Source organism: Oncorhynchus masou, unplaced genomic scaffold (assembly GCF_036934945.1).
Source record: "Oncorhynchus masou masou isolate Uvic2021 unplaced genomic scaffold, UVic_Omas_1.1 unplaced_scaffold_6218, whole genome shotgun sequence".
Lineage (NCBI taxonomy): Eukaryota > Metazoa > Chordata > Actinopteri > Salmoniformes > Salmonidae > Oncorhynchus > Oncorhynchus masou.
In genome coordinates, this window is record NW_027012648.1 from 795 (window position 1) to 18,039 (window position 17,245).

Here is a 17,245-nt window from a genome sequence, read left to right on the forward strand (position 1 = left end):
CATCCTTAACATTAACTATTGATGATTTTTTTGTCCTTGCTAGCTAGCTAGATAGCTAAATTGGTTGCCGAGCAATAAACATCTGTTGAAACTCTGGGGGCGCTATATCATTTTTGGGTAAAAAGACGTGCCCGTTTTAAGCGCAATATTTTGTCACAAAAAGATGCTCGACTATGCATATAATTGGTAGCTTTGGAAAGAAAACACTCTGACGTTTCCAGAACTGCAAAGATATTTTCTATGCGTGCCCTAGAACGTGAGCTACAGGCAAAACCAAGATGAAACGGGCATCCAGGAAATGAGCAGGATTTTTGAGGCTCCGTTTTCCATTGTCTCCTTATATGGCTGTGAATGCGAGAGGAGTGAGTCAGCTCCTTTCTGTCGTTTCCCAAGGTGTCTGCAGCATTGTGACGTGCATTTGTAGGCATATCATTGGAAGATTGACCATAAGAGACCACATTTACCAGATGTCCGCCCGGTGTCCTGCGCCGAAATTGGTGCGCAAAAGTCAACTGCAAGTATTTTTCCACAGAATGCAGGCGTCCACGAACGATATATCAATGAAGAGATATGTGAAAAAACACCTTGAGGATTGATTCCAAACAACGTTTGCCATGTTTCGGCCGATATTATGGAGTTAATTCGGAAATGTTTGACGTTGTAGGTGACTGAATTTTCGGTTCGTTTCGGTAGCCAAATGTGATGTACAAAACGGAGCGATTTCTCATACACAAAGACGCTTTCAGGAAAAACTGCACATTTGCTATGTAACTGAGAGTCTCCTCATTGAAAACATCCGAAGCCTTCAAAGGTAAATTATTTTATTTATTTGCTTATCTGGTTTTTGTGAAAATGTTGTGCGTGCCAATGTTACTCAAAATGCTAAGCTAGCTTAGCATACTTTACACAAATTAGTGAATTGCTATGGTTCAAAAGCATATTTTGAAAATCTGAGATGACAGTGTTGTTAAGAAAAGGCTAAGTTGAGAGTAGGTGCATTATTTTCATTTTATTTGCGATTTTCAGAAATCGTTAACATTGCGTTATGCTAATGAGCCTGAGGCTTTAGTCACGATCCCGGATCCGGGATGGGGAGTTTCAAGAGTTAAGAAGATACGTAAGAAGATATTTGAGGAGTTTGTAAGAAAATCATAAAATCGAAAGATATTGTTGAGGAATTGCACTTACGAACTATCTTATGAACTTTCTTAATTTTTTTTGCATTTAAGAAGTGTTTCAGAATCTGACCTGGTCCTCACCTGTCCTTTGTCTCTCTCTCTCTCTCTCTCCGCCTTCAGAATGACGTTCTGTGGTATCGGCTGCAACAAGTACGTGGAGGCCAACATATCCCAGAAATCTCGTACCACGGTGAAGTACACGATGAAAACTCCTGGGCCAGCATCGCCGAAACCATCATCTTCATTTTCCTGGGCATCTCAGCCGTGGACAAGTCTAAGTGGGCCTGGGACACAGGACTCATCTCCTGTACGCTCATCTTCATCTTCGTCTTCAGGGCCCTGTGGGTGTGCCGCCTACTAAACATTGGTTCAGTACCCAGCGTTGCTACTCTACACATAGCGGAAGGTGCATTACAATACTATACTACTATGTATCAGGGATTGCAGCCCCCTGGGTAAGAGGACCTACGCAGCACAAAGAGAGGAGTCTTCTCTGTCCTTAATGAGGATTTATTTGACCAACATTCTTGTCTGGGAGAGCCTTTCTGTCAGGTGCTTGTCTGAGAGAGCCTTTCGTCAGGGTGCTTGTCTGAGATAGCCTTTCGTCAGGTGCTTGTCTGGGAGAGCCTTTCGTTAGGGTGCTTGTTTGAAGAGCCTTTCGTCAGGGTGCTTGTCTGAGAGAGCCTTTCGTCAGGGTGCTTGTCTGAGAGAGCCTTTCGTCAGGGTGCTTGTCTGAGAGAGCCTTTCGTCAGGGTGCTTGTCTGAGAGAGAGCCTTTCGTCAGGGTGCTTGTCTGAGAGAGCCTTTCGTCAGGGTGCTTGTCTGAGAGAGCCTTTCGTCAGGGTGCTTGTCTGAGAGAGCCTTTCGTCAGGGTGCTTGTCTGAGAGAGCAGGGTGCTTGTCTGAGAGAGCCTTCGTCAGGGTGCTTGTCTGAGAGAGCCTTTCGTCAGGGTGCTTGTCTGGGAGAGCCTTTCGTCAGGGTGCTTGTCTGAAGAGCCTTTCGTCAGGGTGCTTGTCTGGGAGAGCCTTTCGTCAGGGTGCTTGTCTGGGAGAGCCTTTCGTCAGGGTGCTTGTCTGAGAGAGCCTTTCGTCAGGGTGCTTGTCTGAGAGAGCCTTTCGTCAGGGTGCTTCTCTGAAAAGCCTTTCGTCAGGGTGCTTGTCTGAAGAGCCTTTCGTCAGGGTGCTTGTCTGAAGAGCCTTTCGTCAGGGTGCTTCTCTGAAAAGCCTTTCGTCAGGGTGCTTGTCTGGGAGAGCCTTTCGTCAGGGTGCTTGTCTGAGAGAGCCTTTCGTCAGGGTGCTTGTCTGAGAGCCTTTCGTCCAGGGTGCTTGTCTGGAGAGCCTTTCGTCAGGGTGCTTGTCTGAGAGAGCCTTTGTCAGGGTGCTTGTCTGAGAGAGCCTTTCGTCAGGGTGCTTGTCTGAGAGAGCCTTTCGTCAGGGTGCTTGTCTGAGAGAGCCTTTCAGGGTGCTTGTCAGGGTGCTTGTCTGAGAGAGCCTTTCGTCAGGTGCTTGTCTGAGAGAGCCTTTCGTCAGGGTGCTTGTCTGAGAGAGCCTTTCGTCAGGGTGCTTGTCTGTCAGGGTGCTTGTCTGAAGAGCCTTTTCGTCAGGGTGCTTGTTTGAAGAGCCTTTCGTCAGGGTGCTTGTCTGAGAGAGCCTTTCGTCAGGGTGCTTGTCTGAAGAGCCTTTCGTCAGGGTGCTTGTCTGAGAGAGCCTTTCGTCAGGGTGCTTGTTTGAAGAGCCTTTCATCAGGGTACTTGCTTCACACACAGATACTGAACAGAGTCTTGAGGATCCAGCGTGTTTTATCAGCGATCGGGCCTCTCTATAAAACCTTTAATGCCAAACAGACGATAAAGTAATCACTCCTTCAATTAACTCCAAAAAGCGTCTGAATATCTGTCGCCCTTTATCAATAATCAAGATGGTACTCTGTACTCAATGATGAGAATGTACTGGCACGACTTCATTTATACTGTGGTGGTGGGGGGGAATAAGTATTATACTGTAGCTGTTGGATTCTCTGTCTCTGATCTCTTCCAGGTGTGGTCATGCAGACCTGGGTGTTGAACTGGTTCCGCCTCGTCCCATTGGACAAGATCGACCAGGTGGTGATGTCGTACGGTGGCCTGCGAGGGGCGGTGGCGTTTGCCTTGGTGGTGCTGCTGGATGCAGAACGGGTCCCGGCTAAAGACTACTTCGTGGCCACAACCATCATAGTGGTTTTCTTCACTGTGATGTTCCAGGTAAAGTATTTACTAGAGATATTTAACACTAGAGATATTTAACACTAGAGATATTTAACACTAGAGATATTTAACACTAGAGATATTTTAATACTAGAGATATTTTAATACATATTTTAAACTAGAGATATTTTAATAGATATTTTAATACTCGAGATATTTTAATACTCGAGATATTTTAATACTAGAGATATTTTAATACTAGAGATATTTTAATACATATTTTATACTAGATATATTTTGTACTAGATATATTTTATACTAGATATATTTTAATACTAGAGATATTTTAATGCATATTTTATTCTAGAGATATTTTAATACATATTTTATACTAGAGATATTTTAAAAATAGAGATATTTTAATACCAGAGATATTTTAGTCCAGAAAATAGAATGTTTATCGTTCAAATTTTTCCTGACCACGTGAGCTGACAGACGCTGCCTCACGCTGTAGAAACAGGAGATAGACTAGTGTCCTGTCCAGGTGAACTGCCTCACGCTGTAGAAACAGGAGATAGACTAGTGTCCTGTCCAGGTGAACTGCCTCACGCTGTAGAAACCGGAGATAGACTAGTGTCCTGTCCAGGTGAACTGCCTCACTCTGTAGAAACAGGAGATAGACTAGTGTCCTGTCCAGGTGAACTGCCTCACGCTGTAGAAACAGGAGATAGACTAGTGTCCTGTCCAGGTGAACTGCCTCACGCTGTAGAAACAGTAGATAGACTAGTGTCCTGTCCAGGTGAACTGCCTCACGCTGTAGAAACAGGAGATAGACTAGTGTCCTGTCCAGGTGGAGTACTCACTCAACAGAAACAGGAGATAGACTAGTGTCCTGTCCAGGTGAACTGCCTCACTCTGTAGAAACAGGAGATAGACTAGTGTCCTGTCCAGGTGAACTGCCTCACGCTACAGAAACAGGAGATAGACTAGTGTCCTGTCCAGGTGAACTGCCTCACGCTGTAGAAACAGGAGATAGACTAGTGTCCTGTCCAGGTGAACTGCCTCACGCTGTAGAAACAGGAGATAGACTAGTGTCCTGTCCAGGTGAACTGCCTCACGCTGTAGAAACAGGAGATAGACTAGTGTCCTGACCAGGTGAACTGCCTCACGCTGTAGAAACAGGAGATAGACTAGTGTCCTGTCCAGGTGAACTGCCTCACTCTGTAGAAATAGGAGATAGACTAGTGTCCTGTCCAGGTGAACTGCCTCACTCTGTAGAAACAGGAGATAGACTAGTGTCCTGTCCAGGTGAACTGCCTCACGCTGTAGAAACAGGAGATAGACTAGTGTCCTGTCCAGGTGAACTGCCTCACACTGTAGAAACAGGAGATAGACTAGTGTCCTGTCCAGGTGAACTGCCTCACGCTGTAGAAACAGGAGATAGACTAGTGTCCTGTCCAGGTGAACTGCCTCACGCTGTAGAAACAGGAGATAGACTAGTGTCCTGTCCAGGTGAACTGCCTCACGCTGTAGAAACAGGAGATAGACTAGTGTCCTGTCCAGGTGAACTGCCTCACGCTGTAGAAACAGGAGATAGACTAGTGTCCTGTCCAGGTGAACTGCCTCACGCTGTAGAAACCGGAGATAGACTAGTGTCCTGTCCAGGTGAACTGCCTCACGCTGTAGAAACAGGAGATAGACTAGTGTCCTGTCCAGGTGGAGTACTCACTCAACAGAAACAGGAGATAGACTAGTGTCCTGTCCAGGTGAACTGCCTCACTCTGTAGAAACAGGAGATAGACTAGTGTCCTGTCCAGGTGAACTGCCTCACGCTACAGAAACAGGAGATAGACTAGTGTCCTGTCCAGGTGAACTGCCTCACGCTGTAGAAACCGGAGATAGACTAGTGTCCTGTCCAGGTGAACTGCCTCACGCTGTAGAAACAGGAGATAGACTAGTGTCCTGTCCAGGTGGAGTACTCACTCAACAGAAACAGGAGATAGACTAGTGTCCTGTCCAGGTGAACTGCCTCACTCTGTAGAAACAGGAGATAGACTAGTGTCCTGTCCAGGTGAACTGCCTCACGCTACAGAAACAGGAGATAGACTAGTGTCCTGTCCAGGTGAACTGCCTCACGCTGTAGAAACAGGAGATAGACTAGTGTCCTGTCCAGGTGAACTGCCTCACGCTGTAGAAACAGGAGATAGACTAGTGTCCTGTCCAGGTGAACTGCCTCACGCTGTAGAAACAGGAGATAGACTAGTGTCCTGTCCAGGTGAACTGCCTCACGCTGTAGAAACAGGAGATAGACTAGTGTCCTGTCCAGGTGAACTGCCTCACGCTGTAGAAACAGGAGATAGACTAGTGTCCTGTCCAGGTGAACTGCCTCACGCTGTAGAAACAGGAGATAGACTAGTGTCCTGTCCAGGTGAACTGCCTCACTCTACAGAGACAGGAGATAGACTAGTGTCCTGTCCAGGTGAACTGCCTCACGCTGTAGAAACAGGAGATAGACTAGTGTCCTGTCCAGGTGAACTGCCTCACGCTGTAGAAACAGGAGATAGACTAGTGTCCTGTCCAGGTGAACTGCCTCACGCTGTAGAAACAGGAGATAGACTAGTGTCCTGTCCAGGGGTCACTCTGGCAGATTTATGGATTATACACTAGTGGATGATGTGATGGTGGATAATGTGATAGTGGATGATGTGTGGCAGTAGATCATGTGTGATAGTGGATGATGTGTGATAGTAGATCATGTGTGATAGTGGATGATGTGTGATAGTAGATCATGTGTGATAGTGGATGATGTGTGATAGTAGATCATGTGTGATAGCGGATGATGTGTGATAGTGGATGATGTGTGATAGTGGATGATGTGTGATAGTGGATGATGTGTGATAGTAGATCATGTGTGATAGTGGATGATGTGTGATAGTGGATAATGTGTGATTGTAGATAATGTGTGATAGTGAATTATAAACTAGTAGATGATGTGTGATAGTGGATGATGTGTGATAGTGGATGATGTGAGGTAGTAGATGATGTGTGATAGTGGATAATGTGTGATAATGGATTATGTGTGATAGTGGATAATGTGTGATAGTAGATCATATGAGATAGTGGATAATGTGTGATAGTGGATGATGTGATAATGGATGATGTGTGGTAGTGGATACTGTGTGATAGTGGATACTGTGTGATAATGGATGATGTGTGATAGTGGATAATGTGTGATAGTGGATTATACACTGGTGGATGATGTGTGATAGTGGATGATGTGTGATAGTGGATGATGTGTGATAGTAGATCATGTGTGATAGTGGATGATGTGTGATAGTAGATCATGTGTGATAGTGGATGATGTGTGTTAGTGGATCATGTGATTAGTGAATCATGTGTGATAATGGATAATGTGGGGTAGTGGATAATGTGTGATAGTGGATAATGTGTGATAGTGGATGATGTGTGATAGTGGATAATGTGTGATAGTGGATTAGACACTGGTGGATGATGTGTGATAGTGGATGATGTGTGTGTAGTGGATGATGTGCGGAAGTGGATGATGTGTGGTAGTGGATGATGTGTGGTAGTGGATGATGTGTGGTAGTGGTGAATGTGTGGTAGTGGATGATGTGTGGTAGTGGATGATGTGTGGTAGTGGATGATGTGTGGTAGTGGATGATGTGTGGTAGTGGATGATGTGTGTGTAGTGGATGATGTGTGGTAGTGGATGATGTGTGGTAGTGGATGATGTGTGGTAGTGGATGATGTGTGGTAGTGGATGATGTGTGGTAGTGGATGATGTGTGTGTAGTGGATGATGTGCGGAAGTGGATGATGTGCGGTAGTGGATGATGTGCGGTAGTGGATGATGTGCGGTAGTGGATGATGTGTGGTAGTGGATGATGTGTGGTAGTGGATGATGTGTGGTAGTGGATGATGTGTGGTAGTGGATGATGTGTGGTAGTGGATGTGGATGATGTGTGGTAGTGGATGATGTGTGGTAGTGGATGATGTGAGCGAACAGAGAGCAGGTGTAACATAATATTAACTGAAGTCTGGACACTGACTGTAGTCTATTATAATATTAACTGAAGTCTGGACACTGACTGTAGTCTATTATAATATTAACTGAAGTCTGGACACTGACTGTAGTCTATTATAATATTAACTGAAGTCTGGACACTGACTGTAGTCTATTATAATATTAACTGAAGTCTGGACACTGACTGTAGGTCTCATGTAGTCTATTATAATATTAACTCCTGGAGAACTAGGTGTTCCTTGCATTAAAATTATAGACCAAAAGTTAATTTTATCTCGGTAACCAGAATTGAGAAATATAATGTATTTCTTTCAGCATGATGGATCATTTTCACATCTTTTCATTTTCTTTGAAACCGGTCAAACTGAAATCTCCCTGGTCCACAAATGTTCTCGCTCCGTGTGTGAGAGAGAAGCAGAAATGGAAGAGAGAACTTTACCCGATGTCAGCGAGATTGTCCATGATGCGTTGATCGTTCTATCGATTTATGACGTCATTCTGCCGATCGGGGTTTTATCCAGGAACGTCAGCTTTGACGGCAGAAGAGAAGCTGCACGTGTCTCATTATAGACGCGTTGACTAACAAACAGCATTCCACCAAAATTACAGAAATTATAAGCAGGAACATGAGGCGTCGCAGCTATTCCCTCACCCTCCCTGTCGCTCAGCCGCCCCTGAACAACGCGCCCAGGTCGCTTACATCAGCCTTTCAGCCTATCAGATGAAAACATCATGACCGGTTGTGTTTATTAAGCCACATTAAAAATGTAGGGTGATACATTTTAAAAGTGACGCGACTTATCTTCACTATCATGCCCATATAGATCCTTATGAACTTAAAAGGGATTCTATACTGTATGTAATTCTATGATTAGACCTGTGATCATATATAGAGAGGTCCCCATACCGTGAAGACATGACATCTACTCTCACCCCTTTGTGGAATGTGTGCAGGCTTTTGTTCCAGCCAAGCGCTAATACATCAAACCCAGTCAGTGCTCGTTTTTCTGTTGACTCAACAGTCTTGGAGAGATCCTAGCCCCCAGGCTGACCTTGCTCTGCCTGATCCAACACAATGTCTATCTAGTCAAACGCTCACCCCTCATCACTGTCAAACGCTCCCTAAAACACTTCTGTGAGCAGGCCTTCCTAATCGACCTGGCCCGGGTATCCTGGAAGGACATTGACCTCATCCCGTCAGTTGAGGATGCCTGGTCATTCTTTAAAAGTAACTTCCTCACCATTTTAGATAAGCATGCTCCGTTCAAAAATGCAGAACCAAGAACAGATACAGCCCTTGGTTCACTCCAGACCTGACTGCCCTCGACCAGCACAAAAACATCCTGTGGCAGACTGCAATAGCATCGAATAGTCCCCGCGATATGCAACTGTTCAGGAAGTCAGGAACCAATACACGCAGTCAGTCAGGAAAGCTAAGGCCAGCTTCTTCAGGCAGAAGTTTGCATCCTGTAGCTCCAACTCCAAAAGTTCTGGGATACTGTGAAGTCCATGGAGAACAAGAGCACCTCCTCCCAGCTGCCCACTGCACTGAGGCTAGGTAACACGGTCACCACCGATAAATCCATGATTATCGAAAACTTCAACAAGCATTTCTCAACGGCTGGCCATGCCTTCCGCCTGGCTACTCCAACATCGGCCAACAGCTCCGCCCCCACCGCAGCTTCTCGCCCAAGCCCTTCCAGGTTCTCCTTTACCCAAATCCAGATAGCAGATGTTCTGAAAGTGCTGCAAAACCCGGACCCGTACAAATCAGCTGGGCTTGACAATCTGGACCCTCTATTTCTGAAACTATCCGCCGCCATTGTCGCAACCCCTATTACCAGCCTGTTCAACCTCTCTCTCATGTTGTCTGAGATCCCCAAGGATTGAAAGCTGCCGCAGTCATCCCCTCTTCAAAGGGGAGACACCCTGGACCCAAACTGTTACAGACCTATATCCATCCTGCCCTGCCTATCTAAGGTCTTCGAAAGCCAAGTCAACAAACAGGTCACTGACCATCTCGAATCCCACCGTACCTTCTCCGCTGTGCAATCTGGTTTCCGAGCCGGTCACGGGTGCACCTCAGCCACACTCAAGGTACTAAACGATATCATAACCGCCATCGATAAAAGACAGTACTGTGCAGCCGTCTTCATCGACCTTGCCAAGGCTTTCGACTCTGTCAATCACCATATTCTTATCGGCAGACTCAGTAGCCTCGGTTTTTCGGATGACTGCCTTGCCTGGTTCACCAATTACTTTGCAGACAGAGTTCAGTGTGTCAAATCAGAGGGCATGCTGTCCGGTCCTCTGGCAGTCTCTATGGGGTGCCACAGGGTTCAATTCTCGGGCCGACTCTTTCTCTGTATATATCAATGATGTTGCTCTTGCTGCGGGCGATTCCCTGATCCACCTCTACGCAGACGACACCATTCTATATACTTCCGGCCCGTCCTTGGACACTGTGCTGTCTAACCTCCAAACGAGCTTCAATGCCATACAACACTCCTTCCGTGGCCTCCAACTGCTCTTAAACGCTAGTAAAACCAAATGCATGCTTTTCAACCGATCGCTGCCTGCACCCGCATGCCCGACGAGCATCACCACCCTGGATGGTTCCGACCTTGAATATGTGGACATCTATAAGTACCTTGGTGTCTGGCTAGACTGTAAACTCTCCTTCCAGACTCATATCAAACATCTCCAATCGAAAATCAAATCAAGAGTCGGCTTTCTATTCCGCAACAAAGCCTCCTTCACTCACGCCGCCAAACTTACCCTAGTAAAACTGACTATCCTACCGATCCTCGACTTCGGCGATGTCATCTACAAAATTGCCTCCAACACTCTACTCAGCAAACTGGATGCAGTTTATCACAGTGCCATCCGTTTTGTCACTAAAGCACCTTATACCACCCACCACTGCGACTTGTATGCTCTAGTCGGCTGGCCCTCGCTACATATTCGTCGCCAGACCCATGGCTCCAGGTCATCTACAAGTCCATGCTAGGTAAAGCTCCGCCTTATCTCAGTTCACTGGTCACGATGGCAACACCCATCCGTAGCACGCGCTCCAGCAGGTGTATCTCACTGATCATCCCTAAAGCCAACACCTCATTTGGCCGCCTTTCGTTCCAGTACTCTGCTGCCTGTGACTGGGAATTGCAAAAATCCCTGAAGTTGGAGACTTTTATCTCCCTCACCAACGTCAAACTTGTGCTATCTGAGCAGCTAACCGATCGCTGCAGCTGTACATAGTCTATTGGTAAATAACCCACCCATTTTCACCTACCTCATCCCCACAGTTTTTATGTATTTACTTTTCTGCTCTTTTGCACACCAGTATCTCTACCTGTACATGACCATCTGATCATTTATCACTCCAGTGCTAATCTGCAAGGTTGTAATTATTCGCCTACCTCCTCATGCCTTTTGCACACAATGTATATAGACTTGCCTTTTTTGTACTGTGTTATTGACTTGTTAATTGTTTACTCCATGTGTAACTCTGTGTTGTCTGCTCACACTGCTAAGCTTTATCTTGGCCAGGTCGCAGTTGCAAATGAGAACTTGTTCTCATCTAGCCTACCTGGTTAAATAAAGGTGAAATAAAATAAATAAAATAGTGCTTGTTGTCCTACATTTATAATCATATTGACATGCAGAATAAAGATGTGATTTATCTGTGTATTGATCCAGTGATATCAGAACATGGGGAGGGGCCTGGTGTGTTCCTGTACACACTCAGTGTTTATGGGAGGGGCCTGGTGTGTTCCTGTACACACCCAGTGTTTATGGGGAGGGGCCTGGTGTGTTCCTGTACACACTCAGTGTTTATGGGGGGAGGGGCCTGGTGTGTTCCTGTACACACTCAGTGTTTATGGGGAGGGGCCTGGTGTGTTCCTGTACACACTCAGTGTTTATGGGGAGGGGCCTGGTGTGTTCCTGTACACACTCAGTGTTTATGGGGAGGGGCCTGGTGTGTTCCTGTACACACTCAGTGTTTATGGGGAGGGGCCTGGTTTGTTCCTGTACACACTCAGTGTTTACGGGGAGGGGCCTGGTGTGTTCCTGTACACACTCAGTGTTTACGGGGAGGGCCTGGTGTGTTCCTGTACACACTCAGTGTTTATGGGGAGGGGCCTGGTGTGTTCCTGTACACACTCAGTGTTTACGGGGAGGGGCCTGGTGTGTTCCTGTACACACTCAGTGTTTACGGGGAGGGGCCTGGTGTGTTCCTGTACACACTCAGTGTTTACGGGGAGGGGCCTGGTGTGTTCCTGTACACACCCAGTGTTTATGGGGAGGGGCCTGGTGTGTTCCTGTACACACCCAGTGTTTATGGGGAGGGGCCTGGTGTGTTCCTGTACACACTCTGTGTTTATGGGGAGGGGCCTGGTTTGTTCCTGTACACACTCAGTGTTTATGGGGAGGGGCCTGGTGTGTTCCTGTACACACTCAGTGTTTATGGGGAGGGGCCTGGTGTGTTCCTGTACACACCCAGTGTTTATGGGGAGGGGCCTGGTGTGTTCCTGTACACACTCTGTGTTTATGGGGAGGGGCCTGGTTTGTTCCTGTACACACCCAGTGTTTGTGGGAGGGGCCTGGTGTGTTCCTGTACACACTCAGTGTTTGTGGGATGGATTTACATTTCTCCTCTAATCTCCTGTAACTCCTTCTTTTCTTCACCCCCCTTCCCCTTCCCCTCTCTCCCTCTTTCACCCCCTTCCCCTCTCTCCCTCTTTCACCCCCTTCCCCTTCCCCTCTCTCCCTCTTTCACCCCCCTTCCCCTTCCCCTTCCCCTTCCCCTCTCTCCCTCTTTCACCCCTTCCCCTTCCCTCTCTCCCTCTTTCACCCCCTTCCCCTTCCCCTCTCTCCCTCTTTCACCCCCTTCCCCTTCCCCTCTCTCCCTCTTTCACCCCCTTCCCCTTCCCCTCTCTCCCTCTTTCACCCCCTTCCCCTTCCCCTCTCTCCCTCTTTCACCCCCCTTCCCCTTCCCCTCTCTCCCTCTTTCACCCCCATTCCCCTTCCCCTCTCTCTCTCTCTCTCTGTCTCTCTCTCCCTCTTTCACCCCCTACCCCCCCTCCTCTCTCTCTCTCTGTCTCTCTGTGTTTCTCACTCTCTCTCACTCTCTCTCTCTTTCTGTCTCTCTCCCTCTTACCCCCCCCTCCTCTGTCTCTCTCTCTCTCCCTCTTACCCCCCCTCCTCTCTCTCTCTCTCTCTCTGTCTCTCTCTCTTTCCTCCAGGGCCTGACCATCAAGCCTCTAGTGAACTGGCTCAAAGTACCTCGTGCGACCAACCGCAAGCCCACCATCAACGAGGAGATACACGAACGTGTGAGCGATTCAGCTTCATTTCATCATATGAATGTCGTTCGATTGAAATCAACTTCAATATCGTTAATTTCAGTTCCGTCTATGTTTCTGTCTTCGTCACTGACGGCTCAACCACTGTGACCAGTCAGTCACTGTCACATCACAGGAGCAGCTGTCACGGCCTCGAAGCTGAACGGAGACAGACTGACACACACACACACACACATCTCACCCCTCTGAACGGAGACAGACTGACACACACACCTCACCCCTCTGAACGGAGACAGACTGACACACACACCTCACCCCTCTGAACGGAGACAGACAGGAGGGACTCACAGATAGAGCTGCAGCACCTCAACTAACACACACACACACACACACACACACACACACACACACACATCTCACCCCTCTGAACGGAGACAGACAGGAGTGACTCACAGATAGAGCTGCAGCACCTCAACTAACACACACACACACACACACACACACACACACACACACACACACACACACACACACACACACACACACACACACACACACACACACACACACACACACACACACACACACACACACACATCTCACCCCTCTGAACGGAGACAGACAGGAGTGACTCACAGATAGAGCTGCAGCACCTCAACTAACACACACACACACACACACACACACACACACACACACACACACACACACACACACACACACACACACACACACACACACACACACACACACACACACACACACACACACACATCTCACCCCTCTGAACGGAGACTGACAGGAGGGACTCACAGATAGAGCTGCAGCACCTCAACTAACACACACACACACACACACACACACACACACACACACACACACACACACACACACACACACACACACACACACACACACACACACACACACACACACACACACACACACACACACACACACACACACCTCACCCCTCTGAACGGAGACAGACAGGAGGGACTCACAGATTGAGCTGCAGCACCTCAACTAACAAACACACACACACACACGCACGCGCACACACGCACACGCACACACCTCACCCCTCCTCATCTGTAGTGAAATTTTAGCTACTCTGTAACAATGTGACAGATATGGGCCAACTCTCTTCTATAACACTGTGACATATATGGGCTGACTCTCTTCTATAACACTGTGACAGATACGGGCCGACTCTCTTCTATAACACTGTGACAGATATGGGCTGACTCTCTTCTATAACACTGTGACAGATACGGGCCAACTCTCTCCTGTAACACTGTGACAGATATGGGCTGACTCTCTTCTATAACACTGTGACAGATATGGGCCAACTCTCTTCTATAACACTGTGACAGATATGGGCTGACTCTCTTCTGTAACACTGTGACAGATATGGGCTGACTCTCTTCTATGACACTGTGACAGATATGGGCCAACTCTCTTCTATAACACTGTGACAGATATGGGCTGACTCTCTTCTATAACACTGTGACAGATATGGGCCGACTCTCTTCTATAACACTGTGACAGATATGGGCTGACTCTCTACTGTAACACTGTGACAGATATGGGCTGACTCTCTTCTATAACACTGTGACAGATATGGGCCAACTCTCTTCTATAACACTGTGACAGATATGGGCTGACTCTCTTCTATAACACTGTGACAGATATGGGCCAACTCTCTCCTGTAACACTGTGACAGATATGGGCTGACTCTCTACTGTAACACTGTGACAGATATGGGCCGACTCTCTACTGTAACACAGTGACAGATATGGGCCGACTCTCTTCTGTGACACTGTGACAGATATGGGCTGACTCTCTTCTATAACACTGTGACAGATATGGGCCGACTCTCTACTATAACACTGTGACAGATATGGGCCGACTCTCTCCTGTGACACTGTGTCCCATCCGTTTAGGCTGGCTATCAGGAATAAACTCTGTTAACCCAGACTGTGTACGGTCTCTGACCAGACTGTGTACGGTCTCTCCCCAGGCGTTTGACCTTTGACCTGACTGTGTACGGTCTCTCCCCAGGCCTTTGACCTTTGACCTGACTGTGTACGGTCTCTCCCCAGGCCTTTGACCTTTGACCTGACTGTGTACGGTCTCTCCCCCCCTGACCAGACCTCTGACCCAGACTGTCCCCAGGCCTTTGACCTTTAACCTGACTGTGTACGGTCTCTCCCCAGGCCTTTGACCTTTAACCTGACTGTACGGTCTCTCCCCAGGCCTTTGACCCTGACTGTGTACGGTCTCTCCCCAGGCCTTTGACCTGTGGGCCTTTGACCTGACTGTGTACGGTCTCTCCCCAGGCCTTTGACCTTTAACCCTGACTGTGTACGGTCTCTCCCCAGGCCTTTGACCTTTGACCTGACTGTGCACGGTCTCTCCCCAGGCCTTTGACCTTTGACCTGACTGTGTACGGTCTCTCCCCAGGCCTTGACCTGACTGTGTGTCTCTCCCCCAGGCCTTTGACCTTTGACCTGACTGGTCGGTCTCTCCCCAGGCCTTTGACCTTTGACCTGACTGTGTACGGTCTCTCCCCAGGCCTTTGACCTTTGACCTGACTGTGTACGGTCTCTCCCCAGGCCTTTGACCTTTGACCTGTGTGTACGGTCTCTCCCCAGGCCTTTGACCTTTGACCTGACTGTGTACGGTCTCTCCCCAGGCCTTTGACCTTTGACCTGACTGTGTACGGTCTCTCCCCAGGCCTTTGACCTGACTGTGTACGGTCTCTCCCCAGGCCTTTGACCTTTGACCTGACTGTGTACGGTCCCTCCCCAGGCCTTTGACCTTTGACCTGACTGTGTACGGTCTCTCCCCAGGACCTTTGACCTTTGACCTTTGACCTGACTGTGTACGGTCTCTCCCCAGGCCTTTGACCTGACTTGACCTGACTGACCTTGACCTGACGGTCTCTCCCCAAGCCTTTGACCTTTGACCTGACTGTACGGTCTCTCCCCAGGCCTTTGACCTTTGACCTGACTGTGTACGGTCTCTCCCCAGGCCTTTGACCTTTGACCTGACTGTGTACGGTCTCTCCCCAGGCCTTTGACCTTTGACCTGACTGTGTACGGTCTCTCCCCAGGCCTTTGACCTTTGACCTGACTGTGTACGGTCTCTCCCCAGGCCTTGACCAGACTGTGTACGGTCTCTCCCCAGGCCTTTGACCTGACTGTGTGTACGGTCTCTCCCCAGGCCTTTGACCTTTGACCTGACTGTGTACGGTCTCTCCCCAGGCCTTTGACCAGACTGTGTACGGTCTCTCCCCAGGCCTTTGACCTTTGACCTGACTGTGTACGGTCTCTCCCAGGCCTTTGACCAGACTGTGTACGGTCTCTCACCAGGCCTTTGACCAGACTGTGTACGGTCTCTCCCCAGGCCTTTGACCTTTGACCTGACTGTGTACGGTCTCTCCCCAGGCCTTTGACCTGACTGTGTGTACGGTCTCTCCCCAGGCCTTTGACCTTTGACCTGGTCTCTCCCAGGCCTTTGACCTGTACGTCTCTCCCCAGGCCTTTGACCTTTGACCTGACTGTCAGGTTCTCCCAGGCCTTTGACCTGACTGTGTACGGTCTCTCCCCAGGCCTTTGACCTTTGACCTGACTGTGTACGGTCTCTCCCCAGGCCTTTGACCTTTGACCTGACTGTGTACGGTCTCTCCCCAGGCCTTTGACCATTGTCTGACAGCAGTGGAGGACATCGCTGGACTCAACGGTTACCACCACTGGAGAGACAAGTCAGTAGCCCTCAGCTCTGCAGGCAATGTTTCAACTGAAATATCATTTATTATTATTGGACATTATCCACGGGGAGTCTAAAGGGTCAATCCTTACTTTCACTTCAGTTATATATTCACTAATTATGACTAAGTGGAAGGTTAGGAGTTTTCCCTTCTAAAACATACCGTGTAACATATGCTGTCATTATATAACCTTTCCCTCTGTGGGCGTCTACATTCAGGTGGGAGCAGTTTGACAAGAACTACCTGAGCAAGCTGCTGCTGCGGAAATCTGTGTACCGGAAGAGCGAGCTGTGGGAGGTCTATCAGAAAATCAATATTAGAGACGCCATCAGTGTTATAGACCAGGTATGAGGGAGGGAGGGAGGGAGGGAGGGAGCTGTGGGAGGTCTATCAGAAAATCAATATTAGAGACGCCATCAGTGTTATAGACCAGGTATGAGGGAGGGGGAGGGAGGGAGGGAGGGAGGGAGGAGGGAGGGAGGGAGGGAGGGAGGGAGGGAGGAGGGAGGGAGGGAGGGAGGGAGGGAGGGAGGGAGGGAGGGAGGGAGGGAGGGAGGGAGGGAGGGAGCTGTGGGAGGTCTATCAGAAAATCAATATTAGAGACGCCATCAGTGTTATAGACCAGGTATGAGGGAGGGAGGGAGCTGTGGGAGGTCTATCAGAAAATCAATATTAGAGACGCCATCAGTGTTATAGACCAGGTATGAGGGAGGGAGGAGAGGGAGCTATGAGAGGTCTATCAGAAAATCAATATTAGAGAC

General features: G+C 48.4%; 1 protein-coding gene across 1 annotated transcript; it reads left to right on the plus strand.

Moving 5' to 3' along the window:
- Positions 1-1,229: 1,229 nt before the first annotated feature.
- On the plus strand, positions 1,230-16,829 carry LOC135536467 (sodium/hydrogen exchanger 5-like; the record flags this gene model as incomplete). The annotated part of the gene is given in 6 exon segments (XM_064962810.1): positions 1,230-1,389; positions 1,392-1,545; positions 3,214-3,416; positions 12,650-12,739; positions 16,408-16,478; positions 16,703-16,829. Coding segments are annotated over 6 exon segments (805 nt in total), but the record flags the coding sequence as incomplete, so codon positions are not given.
- Positions 16,830-17,245: the final 416 nt, after the last annotated feature.